This window comes from Aulostomus chinensis, chromosome 21 (assembly GCF_037954235.1).
Source record: "Aulostomus chinensis isolate RoL2024-O1b breed Wild chromosome 21, RoL_Achi_v1.0, whole genome shotgun sequence".
Lineage (NCBI taxonomy): Eukaryota > Metazoa > Chordata > Actinopteri > Syngnathiformes > Aulostomidae > Aulostomus > Aulostomus chinensis.
In genome coordinates this window covers 5,166,293-5,184,318 of record NC_141340.1, presented here as the reverse complement: position 1 = coordinate 5,184,318, position 18,026 = coordinate 5,166,293, and the positions used below count along the sequence as shown (strand labels likewise).

At 44.2% G+C, this 18,026-nt stretch overlaps 2 protein-coding genes across 4 annotated transcripts; both read right to left on the bottom strand.

The window, feature by feature from the left end:
- Nucleotides 1-63: 63 nt before the first annotated feature.
- LOC147241430 (inositol monophosphatase 1-like) lies at nucleotides 64-5,506 on the bottom strand. Its single transcript, XM_086190821.1, has 9 exons — nucleotides 5,420-5,506; nucleotides 4,369-4,447; nucleotides 4,078-4,217; nucleotides 3,889-3,993; nucleotides 1,803-1,848; nucleotides 1,608-1,716; nucleotides 1,419-1,527; nucleotides 482-633; nucleotides 64-294 (listed from the first exon to the last, which is right to left on the bottom strand). Exons 2-9 carry the CDS (start codon nucleotides 4,429-4,431, stop codon nucleotides 167-169), a joined length of 852 nt encoding a protein of 283 aa, XP_086046947.1. The 5' UTR covers nucleotides 4,432-4,447; nucleotides 5,420-5,506; the 3' UTR covers nucleotides 64-166.
- LOC147241429 (inositol monophosphatase 1-like) lies at nucleotides 5,415-16,678 on the bottom strand. Of its 3 annotated transcripts, XR_015110821.1 has the most exons (10): nucleotides 16,570-16,678; nucleotides 15,662-15,769; nucleotides 15,265-15,398; nucleotides 14,854-14,958; nucleotides 14,556-14,601; nucleotides 14,255-14,363; nucleotides 14,022-14,130; nucleotides 13,789-13,940; nucleotides 6,943-7,689; nucleotides 5,415-5,498 (listed from the first exon to the last, which is right to left on the bottom strand). XR_015110821.1 is itself a non-coding variant. In XM_086190823.1 (9 exons), the coding sequence occupies exons 2-9, from the start codon at nucleotides 15,722-15,724 to the stop codon at nucleotides 11,504-11,506; spliced, it is 840 nt and encodes a 279-aa protein (XP_086046949.1). In that variant the 5' UTR covers nucleotides 15,725-15,769; nucleotides 16,570-16,678; the 3' UTR covers nucleotides 7,939-11,503. The 3 variants fall into 3 exon arrangements, 2 of the variants coding, with proteins under 2 accessions (XP_086046949.1, XP_086046950.1); XM_086190823.1 differs by lacking the exons at nucleotides 5,415-5,498; nucleotides 6,943-7,689 and adding an exon at nucleotides 7,939-11,625; XM_086190824.1 differs by lacking the exons at nucleotides 5,415-5,498; nucleotides 6,943-7,689; nucleotides 16,570-16,678 and adding exons at nucleotides 7,939-11,625; nucleotides 15,843-16,511.
- Between the last annotated feature and the right edge of the window lie 1,348 nt (nucleotides 16,679-18,026).

The window sequence follows — 18,026 nt, the reverse complement described above, 5'->3', positions numbered from 1 at the left end:
CTGGATTGATGTCTTTTCCCGTCTTTCCTCACCCGGTGTGCAAATCAAGACAATCAGCAGTGATTAAAGCTCATTCATTTTATTCAGATAAAATACCGAAACGGTTGCTCTTGTCTTCCTCTCGTACTGCTGTGGGTTTGGATGCTCGCTGAAAACAAGGATCCTCTCAAGGCTTCTTTGGCGGCGCGTCGTCCCTGTCCACCGGGAATACTTCGATTTCCTGAATGATCCGATTAGCAATAACCTCGTTGTTTGCAGAAACCATCCTTCGAGACATCAAATCGAACTTGCCCCCTAAATTTCCACACAAAGCCTTTATTAGGAGTGTTTCACCTGCAGTCAGTGTTTTCAAAAGAACAAATCCTGCTTTTATCTATTCACCACGAGCCTTCTCATTCCTTTTTTTTCTCACTTTGTAAGACTTAGCTTAATGCTGCGTTGTCAGCCGCGTCTCTTTGATCAGATTTGAAAGCATACGCACCGTCAACATCCAGCAGTATCCCTCCGGCTTCCTTGACTATAACTGCTCCAGCAGCAATGTCCCAGCAGTGGATACCGATCTCAAAGAAGGCCTCCACCGCCCCCGACGCCACCAGGCACATGTTGGTGGCAGCTGTCCCGGACCCGCGAAGCCTGTCACGGCAGAACGATTGGAGAGGGATTGATATCAACAGCCCTGCAAACACTACAGAGCCAGTCTAGTCAACGGGCTCGCTGGTTAGCTGTGTACCAGGTAGACAGCACACACTGAGTATTTCTAAGACTTGGTATTTTTATGCATTGAAATAAAGCAAAACGTTGAAAAACGTGTGTATCTGTCAACCTCTTTAGAGCCAGAAAGAAGACTTCTCTCCTCTGGGCTGCACTGGTGACCTGGGGGACTCAGAGACTAGCTAAATGCTAGTTAGCTTAGCACAATGAATGGTAGTGTATAGGAAGTGTTAGCATGCACCAGTCTACTACAAAATAAATAAATAAAAATCAAATATTCCCAAAAGGTGAGTTCCTTTAGGAGCGGCGGACCGTCACCTTCGACATCATATGAAGGCAGATATTATTTTTAATCCCGGTCTTCTATCAGAGTTTGAGGTGATATGATGGAAAGTCATTATTATTCACTAACTTGTCTCAGCTAAAAGTTCAAAAGAAGTTAAATGTTAGAGGCCTATGAGTTCTGACTGAATGCAGATCAGCAGTCCGATGGTTTCATTTGAGCCGAGTCACCTCCATAGGCACAAGGTCAGCCGACAGAACACACGTCTTTTCTCAGACACATTCTTCATTCTGGAATATTTAGGAGGGGAGGAAGATGTCCTTTTTTTTTTGGAGAATTTGCACTTGAAAACGTTGTTAAGGATTCTTCTAAGTTTCATCCGAACAACTGTGTCGTGTTAGCGACGGCGTGCACCAACGCTCACCCGTGCACTGGGATGCAGAGGATCTTCTGCATGGTGGAGAAGATCTTGGACACTTTTTCTTTGGACCTGTCGGTTCCGTGCTCAGAGATGATGATGGACTTGTTGATGTCTGCGATGACAGCATTCCCGCTCGGTTACTCCGGCTCATGATTCCAAGCGTGACAAACACCACACAATCGCCCGCCTTACCTTTCACGTCAGACACCAGGATTTGTTCATCGTCACAGAAAGCGCCCTTCCCCCTCCTGGCTTTGTACATTTTGTCCTCCAGGCAGCTGTACACCACGCCAAACTCCAACTGAAAGCACCCGATTTTTCAAGCTGTCACATACAAAGTGTGGCGAAACTATGCAAAATTACTGTTTGATTTTTTTTTTTACATACCTCCTTTTTGACAGCGAAGGCAATTGACACTGCCACAAACGGGAATCTGTGAATACGAAAGTTCATCAGAAAATGTTAACTGGGGAATTTTATCTTTCTTTTAACTCGGTTCTCCTGCTGATAAAATCTTTGAAGGAACAGTTTGACATTTTGGGGAATACATTTATGATTTCTTGCCATTGCTGGATCACTTTTATATCCATGCAGGAAGTGTCAGAGACTGTCCTCAAAGAGCAATGACTGGACATCGTCAGTGCAGGATTCCCAAAGTCTGACAGATGACCTCTAGTGGCCATAGTTGTTCACGTACGGTCAGTTAGCAGCACCGTGTGGCCGTTTCAGTTGTCGTACTTCAAAACGATCAAACACGGTTATGAAGCTCGGCGCAAGGACTTAAAGTGATACCTCGAGTGTATTTTTCTTGTAAAGTCCTCACAAATATTATGCTGAGCTCACAAGGATGCTTTTTCCCGTCCTGCATTACTCCTTTACAAATCCAGAACGCACATGACGGACCCAGCCACGTACATTCAGCTTAAAGCTAATGGCTACTTCAGGGCTAACAACAGCAAAACTCCCCCCCAAAATATCAAGCATGTGCTGCTGAGAGTTTGTAAAATGATGTTTTTGGACAGTTTTGTTGTTGTTAGTCATCAGTTGCCGTTAGCTTTAAGCTAAATATACATGGATGGTCCTTCCTACATTCTGCAGACACCTTTTTATCTGTACGTGAAGGGTAAAATACACGTGGCAGGGAGTCAAGAAGGACAAGCAGCTCGTGCTCTGTGCTAGGGTTGAATAAATGTCAGGCTGGTAAAACCCGTTAATGGAGTTTGTTTGGTAAAGATAAGTGAACGAGAGCTACCCTGCTAACGCCATAAGCAATTAGCTTAGCCTGTAGCTATTTCTGTCAAACATGAGATCTGAATCAAATTGAGCAAATGAAAGCATTCACCAAAATGTCAGACTAATTCCTGTTCATTGCTTGTGCTAGCATAGCACACGTCTCTCTTTCTAAAGCTGCTGCCTGGACCACAGCCAGCCAGTAAATCAGCAGTAAAAGATGTTAAAAAAAGAAGAAGAAAAAAAAAAACGGTGTAACTTTGTAAAATTATCCAAAACTATTCAGTTATTAGCTGCTTTCATCCGGCTCTGTTGGTGGCCAGATGAAAGTGAGACAGCTGTGGCTGAGGATGAGGAAGAGCGGCTCATATCCGTCATTAATGTTCCCCTGATCTCTGTAAACAGATACAAATGCAGGTTCTGTAGGCAAGGCGCAGGAAGTGTCCTGATTCCTGCTTGTAGTCCAAGTAGCACAGCTGGCTCTGGTTCAGCGCAAGTGAACTGTCCACATGCAGAACAAAACAACAACAACAAAATGGAGGCTGAAATGCAATCTCAGGACACTGCCTGCTACTGTTGGGTGACAGTTTAGCTTTTTAGCATATCTGCATTGCTGATTCGGACATAATTCAGTTGTAGGTGCCATCTCTCGGCTCCAGTTTCACATCTCAAGTTGCTAATCCGACTGTAACTGGCCAATGCAGGAGGAAGTCTTGGCCCACATATCTGCTGGCTACACCAGCCGACTGGAATTTTGGCCTTTGCCTCCAGAGGCTGTTCGTAGCCGCAAATCAGCAGAACTCCTACATACTCCTGATGTCTGCATGAATATGGAAGCAGCTGGGCAGCCTGCACCTCCAGCTTCAGGTGAACCCATTGTAAAGTGGTCAGTGCCCAATAAAGGCAGTCCATTTACCAAAATTAATGATGCAGTACAGATGGACCCTAACCTGGAAACACCTGTCCTCCAAACGCTCACTGACGGGGAAGCGTTTTGTTCCCCTAAAACACTACAGCTCAGAAAGTTTCATTTAAAAGCCATAAATAACTTCTGAGAACTAATGAATTACTGAGTCACGATCAATACTATCATTGCCTGCAGAGCTACTCTGAATATTTGATTCAGCCTGCAATAAAACTTCATTTACTTGGTCCTTTAAGGGCGAAATGACAACGCTCCAGTGCTGTGAGTGATTTTAAGAAAGTGTTACAGAGAAAACATCAATTATGAGACGGTTCTCACCCGTGCACAAAGTTTGTGGTTCCGTCTACGGGGTCTATGATCCACGTGGGTTTATCAGTTAGGATGCACGGTTCGCCCTTTGCCACCGACTCCTCCCCGATGAAACTGCAACACAAAATAAGGAATATAAATGAGCGGCGCCGCGTCTTTCCAAAGACGCGTGTCCGTGTGTACCTGAGTGTGTCTCACCAGTGTGCCTGAGCTCCGAATTCACTTTTCAGAGCTCCGATGATAATTTTCTCCACCCTCTCGTCGGTCTTAGTGACCAGGTCTACGGTGGAGCTCTTCGTCTGGACCTTTATTTCGCTCTCGCCAGCCTTCCTAATTTCCTAAACACAGGAAATATAATTAGCATATTTATTCTGCTTTGACGTTTAATACCTCAGGATTATACACGCCACAGTTAACATTTTAGCCTCTTTTTTTATTTTCTACTCAACGAGAAACATCTGGAGGTTGTCAGAAGTGTTTCACACGTACCGCCCCTGCTTTTCTTGCCACTTCAACGGCAAAGTCGTACGCTTTCTGCCATGGGTCGTCCATCTTCCTTTCTTCTTGCCTGTTAAAAAAAAAGTTGGTAAATAGGCAGCAACTCCTCCAAACAGCAAAGACGTGTAAAGAAGTGAAGCCATAGTGCAGTACTTTTACGACAAATAAAGGCCGCTGACATCTGAGACTGGCGCGAGCCAAGCTGGCTACTTCCTGTCAGCTGCTAACTTGAATTTGTATAAATAATCGAATGGTGAAGCTGCTTGCAATAACTGTCACTGCCAGAAGATGGAGACAAAAGTGATGCACGAGAGCTTTAACCCAGTCAGTGTGCAACTGGATTTTCGCAGCAAACAAAAGCTGAAAACACACGTGATCGTCACTGAGGTGAGCTGTAACACGCAGCATTACCGTGTCGAACATCCTGGCTGGCATGTGAAGGTGTGGCGCCCTGCTACCTTCACGCTTAGCACACCTCTGTCACAGCAGGAGTTACGTAACATCCTCTGCAGCCGGAATCTGCCCAACCTGCACTGCCTTTGAGCACCGAACCAACTGCAACATGCCGCAGGATTTAGACATGAAACTTTTCTTCTGTTGTGACCACAAAAAAAGAATTGTGATATTTTAATGCTGGTGTTCGGAATCGAACATCACCTTCAGTCAGGTTAATTTCCCTGCATCGCTTCAAAGGCGGTACGGCGTTTAAAACTTAAAGAAGCCTGTTTATAGACTTGTGTGTGTGCTGATCGGCAGGGAGCCTCTGCTTTAGTCCATCATCCCTCATCTCCGTGATCCCCGCTGCTCCAGAGCACGCTGTTATCGCTTTATTGTAGTCTACCTCATTATTTCAGCCATTACAAATGTCCCAGAATATGTCTCAGAATATGCTACTACTTTCTGCACGAGAATCCAAAGAAGAAAAAAGGTGGGGGGATGATATCTGTTAATATCCACCGTGATGACGGGCGGCACACCTGCTCACCTGTTATGCTCTCACATCAATCATTCATTCGCTGCAGAAATAAAGGAGAAACCTTACCTTCTCCAGTCGGCTGAGGCTGTCAAACTGAACGTGAGTGCACCGTCCGAGGAAATGCAAAAGTTAAAGTTGCCTCATTCTAGGGAAGTTGTAAAAAAAAAAAAAAGAGGTATGACAGATTGGGAAAAGTACTAGCTCCGCCCTCTTACATTTCTTCATAGCCACTGAAGAGACACAGAATTCTTTCTTCATGACATGTAACAGCATGATGCCATCGTTGTTTTACAACGGTGCATCAATGGCTGGATTACTGAGTGGAAATTTTTCAACATCTCTTGAATGCACACTAAGCAACCCAGGACAGCGGCCTGTGCACATTTGTGAGGCTATCCAACAGACGAGTAGTTACACTGAGGAGAGTTCTATAATTACAGCTTTAATGTCAGACACAGTCCTGATCGACCTTTATGTAACTTGCTCTAATCTTATATTTGGGCGAATTAAAGGGTACTCCAGACTTTGTTTTGCATGGAAAACAAAGCCCCCTGTCAGTTTTATATTTCCGGGCCGTTTCACAGCTATTCAGCTCTCCCTTTATATCCTTTTATTGTATTCCACCGGTGGAAAATACTTTGAAAGGTCCCCCGATGAGTCATCGTAGATTATGTGTGCTTGCATGCCTGCTTCTCATTGTGCCTGCTGAAAGTTTAAGTCTTGACAATATCCTCACGAACCGTATGGAGCGCAGACACACGGAGCTCCGTGTCTGCGTTACATGTCAGAATTGTTTCTTCTCTGCAACAGTTATTGTTTTGACGGCGAAAACATCCAGGGTTTGTACGTCTTACTTCAAGTCGGCTATTGAATTGGGATGAATTCGCACGGCGTAGAATGCAAATCGGTCAATTAATTGATGTGTTAATTGAAAATTAACCCCCATTCAAAGGATTTACTGCTTTATTCGTCATTTATGGGGGGAAAAAAACATAAACAGTTAAGAATTTGAATACTCTGGTCTCAAGTGCACGTAAGAACATGCAGGCCTGGCAAAAGTCATGCCTGGAGGCCAAATTCATAAACTGATTAAAAGCCTTAATCACCATTAAATATTAAAACGTGTATAAAAAAAAACGACTTTAAATTACTGTTTGTTTTTTGTGAGGTAAAAACATTCTTTCCATAAGTAGAATCTCCAATTATTTCTTTTATTTCATAATTTGATAAAGCAGCAGTGATACTTTGTGCAGGAGGTCAGGTTGGTGCGAGTGAGGTAAGAAAATAAAAGCAGCAGAGTTTTTAACAACACAAAATGTGTTTGGTTTGGGTTTTATCCCCCCCCCCCCCCCCCCGAGGCCTATGATTAATTTTTCGCTTTATCTCTGGAAAGGAAGAAAAAAATGGCACCACTGTTAAAGACTAAATGGTCATTAAATAATCATAACAGTCAAACAAATTAATCAGTGATGGGAAGTAATTTCAGTTGTAGCCTTAATGTACGTGATAGCAGCCCCCCCCCCCCCCCAGGTGTCCTTGACTGAGTGTTTTGTGTCAGAATTAAAGAGATTCTCCGCTCTTGATCTTACCACTCATGTGCAGAGGAGCAGCTCTGGGCTCGGCCCGCTCCCCTGGCTGCGTTGGTAAAGGGGTGGTGCGTTCCGCCGGGGCTTGTTTAGACACGATGCTGGTCCCCGCCACACCTTGCACAACTCCCCTTTTATGCGTGTCGAAAGACCCATTTCTGCTTTTTAACCACTGAACAAGAAATAACAGGATGAAGCCAACAACCGATCCTCTCATGAGCCGCCTCGTCAATATTTCCAGGACTGGAGAACTCCAGGCAGAAAGCATTCAATTCCACCACATCAGCTTCTGAATTTGCAGGAAATCTGACCAACAAGAGGAGCAGCTAAGATAAACACACCGTGGGTCCAACACATCAGTATGGGGTATGATGATGGAGGGATTTGTTGAGAGTTTTGTTTTACCCGGAGCTGCAGGGGAGCAGTTGTCTCCCTGTTGTGCTCTAAATATAATAAGACGCTCTGTAAAATATCGGGAGACAGGCTGAGGGAAGGGAGAGGACAGGCAAAACAAATGCATCAGTCTTCCTGGCAGGTCCAGTATGAATAATTTATCCGGCATGACGGATGTTTTGGATGTTTACCTGGATTCACAGATATATCTGAGGCCTACTATGATGCTGAAGATAGTCAAGGTCAGCGGGCTCATCCTACTTCATACAAATAATGCAGTCCAGTTCTTAAGAGTCCCGCTGAATCCTGAGCTTGACCAAGATACGCAAATATGGGAGATTCAGTGGTGCCCTCTGCCTGTGAATGACAAACCAGTTTCTCAGGTCATTTTCGTCTTATTACCATGTATTTTTTGTTTTATGTTTCATTTAGCATGTTAGCAGGTCAAATGATGCGCAGAAAATCCAAAATGCGTAGACATGACAACGTGAAATGTCTTCAAAAGCGTCATTAATCGTAGACCGGCCCGTGAAAGGCTGGAAAAGACAAGCACTCTCCACACCAACACCTCCCCCACCCCCCAGCTTCTTCATTTAAAAGGTGGCTACAAACGACTAAGCTGGCAGCTGGCAGCTAGCAGCTAGCAGCTAGCAGCAGCGCTTCCAGGTCCACGACAACACTGCTAACAACACAGTGCTTAGCAGGCGTGTCGAGTGTCACATGAGTTTAGCATGTTAGCATTCTACCATGCTAAACTAACACTAAACAACAACCCCACGTGATGGCTAAAGGGAACGTTATTAGTTTTGTCGTCATTTAGCCACAAACTTTGATTCTCGATCAAAACGCCGCACCAACTCTCCAACATGAGTGTGTGTTTAAGGTAGTATTTGTAAAACTGGCCGGCACCATCACAATCTGTCTGCTGGTCATTTTTACACAAGTGTGTACAAAAGGAAGTTCAATAAAGATTCTCTCAAACTGTAAAAACAAGTCTTCAGGATAGAAGGTACATTCGGTAGTATTTGAATAGTATCTTGGGTTTTGAACTGCGGGTTGTACTCTCTGTTCAGTGGTTCTAATAAACTGGAGGAGGACGAGCAGCGTCTGACCAGAGGCTCTCTTGAATTTCATCTCTCTCTAGTAAACCTCGAGGGCAGTGATGTGGTTTCTACTGCAGAGGGAATTCTCTCTGATGGAGGGCTGCAAGGTGTCTGTTAACTACAAGTGCTGCCACTTTTCATAGAGGAGAGCTGTTTCAAAGGACCCAAAAGGCTAAAGATCCACAGCCATGAAACATTTCAGTGGGCAGATAACTCGCAATATCAGGTCTTTGGCAATTATTCTGAAATGATTTGTATAAAGGAGAGGCCGGGCATGGTACCACGTACTCCGGCTGTGATGAAACCTGGAGGTGGGTCCAGTCAATCCCAGTGAAACGACCTGCTGACAGCACCTGAGGCAAGAAGTGTCGCCAACTTCTGCTGGCAAACATAAGATTGCTTCATAGCAGGTCGGGAGGGAGGCGCGTCCACGCCCAAGCGTGACAACCTCAAACCAAAGAGGACATGGAAGTATTTGGTCAGCGTCCACGGACTTGGTTTCTCTCAAGTATTGAACATATCTTTGAAGTACGGCAGGAAACACAAGTTTGTCAAGAACAATGGTTTAAACTTCCTGTCTGACAAGGCCGTGCAGAAAACTGCAACACTGCGGTAGCCGTGCCGCCAATAACTCAGGAGAGATGTTAAAAAAATAGATAAATAAATAGAAAATGATGAAAACTGGACAAGATTTGTTGAGCAGATGTTGATGCAAAGGATTCACACCAGCTAATAAATGAATTAACTCAATAAATTATTTTGTTGTTGTTGATAGAAGTCCCAATTACTAGCTGGTTCCAGCCTCTCAAATGTGATCATTAGATGCTTTTCATTGTCTCATATGAATTAAAACTGAATATCTCTTGGTTTTGGACTAATGGAAACCCAATATTAGGCTGCGGGACGTTATAATGGCATTTTCACAGTCTTATAGCCATAAATAGACAAAGTGATTCATCATTTAATTGTGAAATTAATCGCAGGATTCTCCGTCGCAGCTCCATCTCCAACGGTGATTACATCTGAAACCCCCGCTGCAGACTGACATGCACCATTGATTCTTGCAGGGGGGGGTGTGCAGGGAACCTCCAAGACCTGGGTTTGTTCAAGTAATGTGCTTTAAAAGCATTTGTTAGTCATCTACACACACACAAGCTCCAAAAAAAAAAAAAAAACACAGTCCGCGGAGAGGCGAAGTCTGGCTGTTTCATAGAGCACAGGAGCCCAGGGGGCGGTCCATCGCTCTGCATGTGCAGTATCTGCTACGAGGCACAAGCCGACTCAAAGGGCAGCAGAGAACTGGTGTAATGGCTGTGATGCTTTTATCTCTCTCCACAGGAGCAAATATCCAGTATTTTTTAGAGTCAAAGGCCTGTTCTGTTTATTTGGTTTCCCGTTTGCCACATGAGATGCTTTTCTTGTGCATGTTTTTTCCTTTAGAAGCCCATCAGGACGTCTCTTTAGTGTCTCCCCAGCCTTGCGAGGGATTCAAGCGAGACTTCTCTTTCTCAGCACCGGTTATAGATATTATGTTTGGAACCTTATGGACTGTTTACTGTTTCGGTGAATTTTACAGGAACGTTAGAGAGGTAACTAGACAGGAGGGGCCTTGAATTTTATTTTTATGCCTCTGAACAGCTGAGCCCAGGGCCAAAGGCGTTACGTTATGCAGGTACCACTTCACAATAAGTCTCCATGCCGGATCACTATTTGGCAAGATGGAGGTTACTGCATTTTTATCCATCTGGGTAAATGAAGAATACCTGCATCTTGCCAAATAGTGACCCTCCATTGATGTAGGGGGAAATTGGGTTATAAGTCATCAGCAACTGTTAATGAATGGTTTATTAAATGTTTACAATGCAAGTTATAATACAAATAATACCATTTATAGTTGTAAAGGGAGACTTAGCGTTGCTTCGGTCAAACGGTTTTTCTAAGTACCAGGAAATTTTCTTCAAATTTGTCACTTGAGCTCAACTGAGATAGTCAAAGGTCAAAGATCAAGGTCACCCCAGGTGACTTCATTGCCTGGAGGATATTTCCCTACATCTGGCAAAAAAATGTCCAGGACACTTAATTATTCAATTTATAAATTATTGTTTTAAAACACCATATTTGGACACATCAGGCTGTGACTTCAAAAAGAAAAAAGAAAAAAATCACCTACAAAAAACATTCATTCAAGAACCAACATTTACCGCTCAGCTACTTTTGGTAAAACTAAACAGGTGTTTTAGTAGATTTTCATAACCAGAAAGTAAACATCTTGGGATTTTTTTCCTTTCCCCTTTTCTTTTTTATTTCAGTGACTGCTCCCAATTTTGGCAGTGGCACCTGCTGTGTCAGCAGACGCGCGGCTGCTTGCACACACACATCTGAGCTGCGTTATTGATATGAATTTGTCCGCTGGTGCTGTGCCAGAAAGAGGCCGAGATGGTTCCAGGGTGATTTATTTTCTGTCTGAAGAACAAATAAATACACAAGGAAAGAGTTCTGAACATTTCAGAACTAAGTCAGTGACGCACCTCTGGAGGGGATTCTGAGGTACAGTACTTTTAAGAGTGCGTGGTGTACATATTATTGTACTATAGCGCAACGATATATACATGTAAATATATACAATCAACTAGCAATCAAACATCAACACTACATGACAAAGGCTACCTCTAAACTTACTTCAACAGTGAGACACTGAGGTATTTATCAGTAAATTGATTGTAGCCCTGCGATGTCATTCGTAGATATAAATAAATATAAATTTAAAAGCCACGACTGTCTAAGCGATCAAGTGCAATCACAAAACTACACACGTTAGCTTGATCACATCGCTACCGTCCAAACGAGATGAAACAACTCATCAAATGTGGATGGAGAAGCGCACAAACACAAGAGAGCAGGCGTGTGAGCACGCGTGAGTAGCGGGTATTTAACACTCAGCTGTTCCTCTGAGGTAAGTTTATCATTTTGCTGGTTAAGGCAAAGGCAGAATCCTGGCTCGCTCAACTCGCGCGCGGCGTTTGGATGTGTGTGGATGTCTGAAGTTGGCAGAAGAGGCGACGGGAAGTTTACTCGCCATCTGTGTCATCCCTGCCAACATGAAACTCTGTTATCTCCTTTGCGATGCGTTCAGCTATTGCTCTGCTGCTGGCCGCGATCAGCCTCCGAGACATCAGATCAAACGGTCCACCTGGATGAAAGAGGAAGCCATAAAGTAGAGCTGAAATAAAAGTCACGCGTCACATTTTCATGTTGCATAAGCCCTCGTAGCGGAGAGACTCGAGAGGTGTCATTTGCTATGAAGAAGAACTGGGAAAGCTTGAAGTCGCCCGTCACTGAAAGATGTATTTTTGCTTCATGACGCTTGACGTGGATGTTTGGCCTTCACCCTACAGAATGATGGAGTGCCACGCAAGAGGCCTGTTTTTAAAACTCGCCTGCTAAAAGTAGAACTCTTGAGCTGAGGGAGAATCAGAGTTAAAGACGCGCGGCTTCAAATGTGATTCACGACATCAGCCGCGACACGGTGACAAGTCCTTGACTGAGTGGTTAACGTTGAGATCAGACCGAACGGAAACGTTTCATGTGAGGCGAGAACACAGGGAGTCAACGTGGAGACGGGAACCGACACGGATACGTGCCGAGTGGCTCCATGTCAGACTTGATTAGATCCAAACTCCATTCAGCTGAAGGACGCTTTCTACAAATGGCCATGATGATGAAGGAACGTTGGCGTAATCTTGATCTGTGACTGCAATTAAATCCCGGCGTCACGGCGTTGCGCACCAACACGGTGGGTTTGCTGGCTCCCTCGCCTCCAGCCGTGTGTGCGGGTGGGACGATGCGTGTTCTGGTGCACCTATTCAGGGCACCACGTCCCCCGGCAACTCAACTACTGGCTGGCAAGTGAAAAGATGTGGTCAAGGACACCACATGTGACGGAGAAGGCAGAGCAGCTCAGCAGGGACAACTGATGATGCACAACTGGGAACTTCCTAGACTTCCTGGAACCTCACCAGGAACCTAGCAGGGACGCACCTTTGTCATCAGTTTCTACGTTCTTTTTCCCTGGGCAGCATTTACGCTGGTAGAGAGCTGTGATATGTTTATGTCCACCATGACACCATTTCCTCAACCGCGGTACAAATGTTCACTTTGACTTGAGGATGAATTGCTAAGATTTTCATGTTAATAAGTCAAGGACACTTCATCCAAACCTACGGAACCTGTTCAGAACGCGGGGCTCATTTGGAGCTGACTGAAGCACACGCGCGCCGTCGTAAATCGCACTGTCAGGGTGTGTCACTCCCGCCTGCACCCTCCGCTCCACTGTCGCTAACCTGCTGTTAAACCAAGCAGGTTAAAAAAAACAAAAACAACAACCACTCAAGATTCGCTTTCAACCACTGAGAATCGTGGTTGAAACGCCTTGCATGCTTGTATACTCTTTAACGCATCTTTTACTTTCCTGAAAATCATTATATAAGTTTAATTTATTATCATCATGGTGTATTCTTGGGACTCCGGTTCAGCGTACACGTCAACCGGCTGACACTTTTTAACACCATCTAAACACACCGAGTGTTTCCCATCAGCAGCACAGGGCAGCGGTGCGCTCCACTTCCATCCTAGTCACAGCTCTGACTAAGACATTCACAGGTCTACCGCTCGTGTTTCACACAAATTTGGTCTGAACATAACCTAAGTTTTATCATAAGTAAAAGGCATGTTTTGATACACGCACGCACGCGCGCGCGAGTGGAGAGTTTCCACCCCATAAATCTGGCTCATTTTTCCACACATTTGATGAAACAAGTGCATTTACTGTGAAGCGCTCACTGCGGGTGCTGATGGTGAAGGATTGGGTGACGCTGCCAGATCGCGGTGACTTCCTCATGGGACTATCAGCCAAGATAATCGTTTTCCCCGCCACCTACATTGCACTCTGTAAATAAACGGAGAGGGAGGGCACAAACGGAAGGTGTGCGGCCTGTATTTACAGCCTCCTTAGTCTGGCTACGATGGATGTCACTGGCAGTTCAGATCCAAGTTCCATAAAACCTGCTGCTTCCTGTTCCAAGTACACGTGAACCAACTTCCCATCTCTGATTATTCCACAAGCAGAGCAGAAGAAGCATAAAAGACAACACAAATTAGTTCAGATAAATTATTCATATAATAACTTCTGTTGTGTCTGCAGTGGAAGAACAGCAGGACGTTCTGGCTGCTGGGTTTTTGTTTGTTTTTTGGACCGATCAATCAGTTTCCTCCCTCCGCTACAGCGAGGGACTCGGCAGCCTTTACAAGTTTGGCAGAAGTGGCCTTTTGAAGCGCTGACGTCTCAAGGACTCACCTGAGATGTCCATGACAACTCCTCCAGCTTCAGTCACCACCGCCGCCCCCCCAGCCATGTCCCAGCAGTGGATGCCCATGTGGTAATACGCATCGGCCGATCCGCACGCTACCAGACACATGTTGACAGCTGCACTGCCCGGGGAGCGGATACTGAAGAAGGAGACCAGACAATCTGCATGTGACTTCCACTGTGATTTAGAAAGTAGGAGTGTGTGTTGGAACATGAATTACCCGTGAACAGGAATGGTGAGGATCGTCCTGATGTTGGCCATCATCGTTTTGAAATGTTCCGGATCCTTTTTGAAGCCCATTTCTGTCAAAACTAGAGACTGGTTTATGTCTACAACACAAAATGGGAAGAAAAGAAAAAAAAAAAAAGTTCAAGATTATGACGAGGGAGCAGTGTGACGCTGCCGCCACCTGGTGGATTTACTAAGAACTGCAACACCTGAAATAATGCTTACCTTCCTGTCCTGACACCTGAATGGGAACTCCGTTGCAGAAGGCACCTTTCCCTCTTCGTGCTGTGTACATTTTGTCCTCGATGCAGCTGTAGACGATCCCAAACTCTATCTGAGACCGAGGCGAAACGCAGGAAACGGGGTGATTAATGCGGCGTGGGAGGAAGGCTGAGAATAGAAGAGCAGCTGCATAAATAGGGAAAACTAGGACTTCTAAAACAAAAAGATTGGAGCAATTATCACAATAATTAAGACAAGAAAGTGTCATTCCAAAGTGAAACGGCTTTAATTATATGAACCCTACCTCTTTCTTCACAGTGAAGCCGATGGATACAGACACAAACGGGAACCTGCACCAAAAAAAACAAAAAAAGATTACAATATAAAGCATCTATTTAATGAACTCCCTTCAGGTTTAAGCTCAGAGGAATCCATTTCTATTATCGGTTCAGTTTCATCGAGATCGTCTAATTATCCCTGACGCCTCACAAGAGAACCTAATTAAAAAGATAAAAATAGTGAAGGAGCGACAAAGATAAAACAAATCTGGTGATGAATCTGGTTTCTCAGTCGTTCTTAGATTAACAAAGCGCGGGTCGTACCTGTGGACAAAGTTGGTGGTTCCGTCAATCGGGTCGATGATCCAGGTGGGATCATCTGTCAGAAGGCTGGGGGCGCCGGCTGCTACCGACTCTTCACCGATGAAGCTTTAAAATCACACACACACACACAAAAAAAAGGACGTAGTTGTTGTCTCTGATTGAGTTGATCAGGTTTCCTGCTGCTTTAAACAGGAGAAATGTATTCCAAAAACTTTTAATAAAGTTGGGAATCCCAACTGATACCAGCTGCTACTGCGTTGTTTACTTCACAGCTTGAAGGTTCACCTCAAACTCATTTAACCTCCAACACATGGAAGTTTTCACAACGTAGAAACAACTTCATGCTCGCACTCTTAAAGATGAATCGCCGCCCTTTGAAGGCCGGGAGACGAGAAAGGAGGTCTCTATTACCTGTGTGTGGGGTACCTCTCCTTGATGGAGGATATAATCAGCTGCTCCACTCTCTGGTCGGTCTCCGTCACCAGGTCAACCGGCGAGCTCTTCTGCATGACGGCGATATCCTTCTGGAGAGCTTCGCGGATCATCTGGCGGGAGCGTGCACACACACGCACACACACACAGACTCAATCTGTTACTTTAATCAGCTTAAAACCTACGATGAAGACATTCTGTAAGAGATGAAGGGTCACAGGTGGAGTATCCTGCCTGATCAATCAAGTGTCTAATTCACTGGCATCTAGTACCACCGCTGTTAAACAGAAGGCAAAACTTAAATTCTAATCAAGACTGTGCAACATTTCTGGAACAAGATTAGCAGTCAGGCTCTTTTCTGGCAGTAATTAATTACCTTTCCAGCCTGTTTAGCCACCAGCACACAGTGGTCCATGCACTCCTGCCAAGGATCGCTCATGTTGATAAGGAGGAGTTTTATCCACTAACGCAGCTTCTAGATGACCTGGAGGGAAGAGGTGGTGTTTACAGAGCATAAAAGCTGACAGCGGGGACGAAGGTATAGTTCGCGTACACACTGTTCTAAAAGGCAGTATCCCAAACACGACGTGAAACAGGTGTGATAACAGCGAGGAAGGTCCAGGTGTTACACAGAGTTCAGCACGCCCGAGAAAATCTGCGCACCCGTCGCGAGAACGCGCACAGCTTAAAGCTAATCAGAAGAGCAAAACTATGGTTTAACTATTCCATTCAGTTTATTAACCCAACGCTGATTCCTGAGAACTTGCATAACCGCGAAATTGCTTACTTATTAAACGTTTCAGGGTTTCTGAAGGTTTGTGTTTATATTTTGGAACATTTCAGGTTATATATACGAAAATGTGTCTTTAAACCGGTTCCGGATGAGGAAACTGACGTCAAGAGGTCTAATTCACTCCGTCAAGTCAAATTTGAATTCTAGGTGACTTTTGTTCAGTTACGAAATAAAGTCGGGGAAACAGTTAAGAGCAGATGCGCCTCCACTAAGTTTACAGCTTAATCTTTAATTAAAAGTATGAGGAAAAAACGGGCAGAACGTGTAAAAAAGAAAAAGTCGTTTTTTGCCGCACTGTATTTTTAGTGCTAGCTGTTCCCGCGACAAACGGCGCGCGGTTCCGCTTTTGAGAGGAAACACGAGCGCAGAGTTTACTGTCCACGACAGCAACAGTCGTGACATTATTTATCCAGCCAATAAACTTTAGAATAATCCATAACTGATACAGGAAGAGCCGCAAGGACCACACCAATGAGCTAAGGCTAACTCACCCCGCCTCCAGGCGAATCGACTCTTCTTCTTCGTCGTCGTCGTCGTCTTCTTCGTTCTTGTCATTCTATTCTCGGCGGTTGGAAATAAGCTTTTTGGGGAATTACCGCCGACTACCGGAAGTTGTGTGTATCACAACGGAAATGAACACTTTGGAAATGAACTCCTTTACTCGTGTACCATCGTCTAATGACGTTTCGGCTCTTTTCAGGGAATTTTTCGTCACTTCAGTCACAGACGTTACAAGATATTTTCCAGATACACAACTGAACTCGGAGAAACAGTTTTTTTTCCCCTGCATTTCAGTGAATTGTGTCAAACAAATATTTCTAAGAGCCATTTGTGGGCCACAATTCACACATTCTTCCCTTAATGTGATTGAACTGATAGGAAAAGAAAAAAAAAGATAGACATCAAATACTTGTGATTTGCTCATTATTGTTACATAATGAAAAACATAAACAAAAAAAGAGATACCAGGTGATGAGATAGAGATCTCATGCTTGTGACTTGCTCACTATAGTAACATAACGGTAAACTTAGTTTAATGGTCCCAGCACCACTGTACAACAAGGAACACAAATATTTACACAGCTTCCTGTGCCTGACACACACCACAGAGCGCATCTGATTGGGAATTATTATTCCGGTTGAAAATAACCCCATGATTCCTAGAGCATATTGGTTCAACGCAGTGCCTAACCAACTACTTCATATTTGTTGACATTCACATCCTGGGGGCCTTACAGGAAGGACATGGTGAAGTCGGAGTCTTTAGTTTTTTGTGTACAGTATATTTGTGTTATTTAAGAGTGAAAGGAGACAGTGTGCTCATGGAGGATAGAGCCTAATGGAAATATGGACAAAAAGAGGATTTTTTTGTTGCTGTTGTTCCTAAAATCTGAGCTCAGCTCCCTTAGATCCTCTTCATCTTTTAGGTTCTATTTCGCCTGAGAACATTTGAAGAAATTAAGATGAAGGAGCCCTGTGGGAGCATACTGGCCTTTCGTGCTTTTATCATCAACATCTCAATGGCTTCCTTCCATCTATAGAAATTGATCTCCAGCAGAACTTCATCACATGCAGAGGAAAGCAGAAATACAAAATAATCATTATCTTTATGTACTTTACTTGGCAACAGTTTGGCATAAATTATTCCGATTGAATCTTGGACTCCAAACCATCTTTAAGTGAAATAATCCATACAGTAGTTTTATATTCAGTGCACGTCAAATGGGATTTAATGAGAGCTGCAGAAGGATAAGCTGAGATATGTCTCCCTGTTTTTATCATTAACTGGCAATGTCCCTTGAACAAATGTGAAAGTTGCAACTTTCTTCTTTAATAAAACAAAAATATGGGCACACAATAGAACACATACTTCAGCCCATGAAAATCCCCCTGGTAGTTTTAGCATAATCCTGCAAAAAGCAAATGTAGGTGAAAACATTAACCTGTG